The following is a 3,786-nucleotide window of genomic DNA, read 5'->3' on the forward strand; positions in this document are numbered from 1 at the left end:
CAGTCAACTCTGCAGTGAAAGCCCCTGCAGCAGACTGGCTGCCAGGCTCTTTGGCTCTCTGGCACTCTCAAAGCTCGCCTACAACCCCCCCATGCCCCCCCCCTTCCCCCCCAATATCCTCTAACCTGGACCGCCGAAATTTCAAGTAAACTACATTTCTGCAACACCCCTCTTCTCTATGCCAACAGAGGTTTCCATAGAAACAGTACAGTATGCCTTTCCAAATAGAAAAATATGACATCTCTGCTACGCTTAAAAAAAAGATTGTTTATTCAATTATTTGTTTTAAGATATAAACACAATTTTGGAAACGTTACAGTGCTGTGATATTTTAAAACTTGTTTCTGGCCTTGTGTGTACTGCAGTTCAGCTAGACAGAGATCGCAGAGCCAGGAAGCCCACGGACGGCTCGAACCCGAGCACGCCCTGCACAGAATGTAGTGTACATGAGTGAACTCCATCAACATGATAACCACTTTCCCTGCCGTAAGAAGATACTGTTACTTTGGCGTTTTTATTATTTCATAAAAACTGCATTAAGAAAACGCCGGGACCAGAACAATGAGGATAAAAGGTAAAGAGGCACATATCTGCCTGCTGTCGCCTTCAGACCCAGAGCAGAGAGAGACAGCCATTTTGTCACCTCTCTGTCCCCACTGAAGCCGGAGTGGTTGAAGGTGAGTGCGGGGAGGTTAAAGGTCAGTGGTGATGACGGGGGTGACCCCGTGGATGAGCAGCGTGGGCCCCAGGTCGCGGGTCAGCAGGTCCAGCTGGCGCAGGTAGGCCGAGTAGCGGCGGGTGTCGGCGGGCGGGCGGGGCAGGTAGAGGAAGCGCACGGCGGGCGGGGGGCTGGACTGCCCCTGCAGCAGCGCGTTGACCGCGTGCAGGTACTCGTCCGACAGACGGGTGGTGTTGCTGGGGAAGCTGTTGACGTAGTCGTCCTCCTCCTCCTCCTCCACCGCGCCCTTCTCCTCGCCCTCGTCCTCCTCGTTCCTGCCGCCCTTGCCGCCCTCGCCCTGCCGCTGCCAGTGCAGCGCTGCCACCTGGTCCCAGGGCACGGTGTGGATGTCGGCCTTGATGCGCAGGTCCTTCAGCAGCTGGCGCAGCTTCTCCTCCGAGCCGCGCAGGCTCCGCCCCGTCTCCACGCACAGGAAGAGGCGGAGTCGGGCGCGCCGCCAGGCCCGCACCATGTTGAGCACGCAGGCCAGCTGCAGCAGGAAGAGGCTGCAGGTGTCCACGTAGCTGCTGCTGTCGGGGCGGAGCAGGTTGAGCGGCCACACGTCCACGTAGAGCCCGGCCCCCCCGCTGCGCCGCCCCAGCACCGCCGCCCGGTCGAAGCGGCAGAAGTAGCGCGCCAGCGCCACGTTCTTCAGCATCTTGACCGCGTCGGCGATCACCGCCACGTACTCCTGCGGGCCCAGCGCCTTGGCCCCGCCCTTGCCCGTCCCCTCCCCCCCGCCCCGCAGAGAGGGGAAGGCGAAGGTCAGCTGGTCCTCGGGGTCCTGCGGCGGGCCGGGGGCGTCCGCGGAATTGCCCGTCACCTCCGCCGGGTCCAGGAGCTTGTCCTCGGGGGAACAGTCGTCGTAGAAACCCAGGACCAGGGTGTTGGGTCTCATCCCGCCTGCAGAGAAGACGGAGAGGGTGAGCGGAGGAGAGGAGAAGGGAGGGAGGGAGGGACGGAGGGAGGGAGAGACGGCACTGACCGAGCCCGGAGATGAAGAGCAGGTGCTGGACCCCGTGCCTGACGGAGCTGGCCAGCGTCAGGTTGACGAAGGCCTTGATGTTGAGGTGGTCCACCAGCGAGAGCCACGAGTCGTACCGCGACTGCAGGGGGTCGGAGGGCAGCAGGTCTGCGGGGGAGGGGCAGGAGACGCATCACAGACAGGTCACATGACACGATGTGTGTCCTTACAGGATAACCTACCGCTCCCTCTCTTTCATAACCCCCCTCCCTGCTCCAAACCTCACCCTCTCATACTCAGGTCTCCAAACCCCGCCCTCTCATACTCAGGTCTCCAAACCCCGCCCTCTCATACCCAGGTCTCCAAACCCTGTGCTCTCATAACCAGGTCTCCAAACCCCGCGCTCTCTTACCCAGGTCTCCAAACCCCGCCCTCTCTTACCCAGGTCTCCAAACCCCGCCCTCTCTTACCCAGGTCTCCAAACCCCGCCCTCTCTTACCCAGGTCTCCAAACCCCGCCCTCTCTTACCCAGGTCTCCAAACCCCGCCCTCTCTTACCCAGGTCTCCAAACCCCGCCCTCTCATACCCAGGTCTCCAAACCTCACCCTCTCATACCCAGGTCTCCAAACCTCACCCTCTCATACCCAGGTCTCCAAACCCCACCCTCTCTTACCCAGGTCTCCAAACCCCGCGCTCTCATACCCAGGTCTCCAAACCCCGCCCTCTCATACCCAGGTCTCCAAACCCCACGCTCTCTTACCCAGGTCTCCCAGCTCCACGTGGCCCAGCACGTAGAGCCCGCTCTTCTTGATGTCGTTGATGAAGGTGATGAGGCTGGTGCTGCCCCGGGGGTTGGCCACCATCAGCAGCACCTGGGGCCGCCAGAACTTCACATGGTCCTTCCTCACATCCAGCATCAGCAGGTACTTACGCACCTGAACACAGGGGAGGGGCGAGGGGAGGAAGAAGAGCAGCAGTTACCATTTAATGCATTTAAACCAATTTTTCATTCCCAATTTTCTTTTTTTACCTAATTTTGCAATGTCTTCAGAAGCCAATCCATTCACTGCACTGCACATTTAGGAGCGTACAGGTAGAAAAGTGCTCCCTCCAAAGAGCATGTTTTCAACAGCCACACACACTCCGATCCGATTTACACTTTCACTTTGCTTTTCAAAGATGTTTTAATGGTAAAAATGTATTGTATATATGTATAATGATGGTTATCATCGTTGTTACAACAATAAGGGATAACTGGGGCAATAGGCCCACTTTTACAAGGCAGAACATTTTTGGGCAAAATATACAAAATATTTTAAGTCAGCTAACGTGCACATTTCACTCGCCAGCGGCCAATTACTTCAGGAAGTGGCGAGTACAAACCAGTGAGCGGTCCAATTAGTCACAGGAGCCTTATCAACAAACCGATATTTCAAGACCTGATAGGATGTGACATCACGCTAGAGAGACAGCAAATCAAATTTATGTATTTTGCTCACTGCCAAGGCTTTATCTCCCCACTTGGGCCGTTTTCCTAGACTTTTCCCAGACAGCGGGACATCTGAGCACTTTCCCCAGCATTTCCGGGACTTTCCAGCACGTACATATTCTGTATTTTGTCAGGCGGAGTGAGACTTTCTGAAGGTTTTGGACTCCAGTGCGCTGAGTAATGGTGCAGACGCGGTGTCAGGAGAGACGCCTCGGCCCGCAGCTGCGCTCGTGTGAGGAGACGGGATAGCGCGCGGCTGTCAGCCTCCGTGAGCGTTGCCACGGTCACCGCCTGATAACACAGCGCGAGGCACGCCAGCACAATCACAACCAGCCCTTTGTCCACAGCGATCAGCTCCAGCCCGCGGTGCGGCGGTCCGGCCGTGACCTTTACCCACACAAAACCAGCCCCGATTCCAGACGAGGGAAACGCAGCCGAGGAACGTTCCAGATGCTATCGCCCCCGGCCACGAGACGGTGAGTCACCCGCGAAGAAGAGGCGTGAAGATTCACGCAGGCACACAGACGCAGGAGGGAAACAAACTCACACGTCATGTTTGGATCGAGTCCACTTCAGTGCGTGAGAGCGGTCGTGTTGCCCGTGCTGATTTTACCC

At 57.4% G+C, this 3,786-nt stretch overlaps 1 protein-coding gene across 2 annotated transcripts in view; it reads right to left on the minus strand.

Moving 5' to 3' along the window:
* Positions 1 to 247: 247 nt before the first annotated feature.
* zgc:153039 (uncharacterized protein LOC767698 homolog) overlaps positions 248 to 3,786 on the minus strand; it is a 40,150-nt gene continuing 36,611 nt past the window's right edge. For both annotated transcript variants that reach the window (XM_035385653.1, XM_035385652.1), the window contains exons 11-13: positions 2,443 to 2,617; positions 1,704 to 1,850; positions 248 to 1,621 (exon numbers count right to left, since the gene is read on the minus strand). In XM_035385653.1, coding sequence (XP_035241544.1) covers positions 693 to 1,621; positions 1,704 to 1,850; positions 2,443 to 2,617 — 1,251 coding nt within the window. In that variant the 3' untranslated portion in view covers positions 248 to 692. The remainder of the gene's footprint in view (positions 1,622 to 1,703; positions 1,851 to 2,442; positions 2,618 to 3,786) is intronic.

Source organism: Anguilla anguilla, chromosome 12 (genome assembly GCF_013347855.1).
Source record: "Anguilla anguilla isolate fAngAng1 chromosome 12, fAngAng1.pri, whole genome shotgun sequence".
NCBI lineage: Eukaryota > Metazoa > Chordata > Actinopteri > Anguilliformes > Anguillidae > Anguilla > Anguilla anguilla.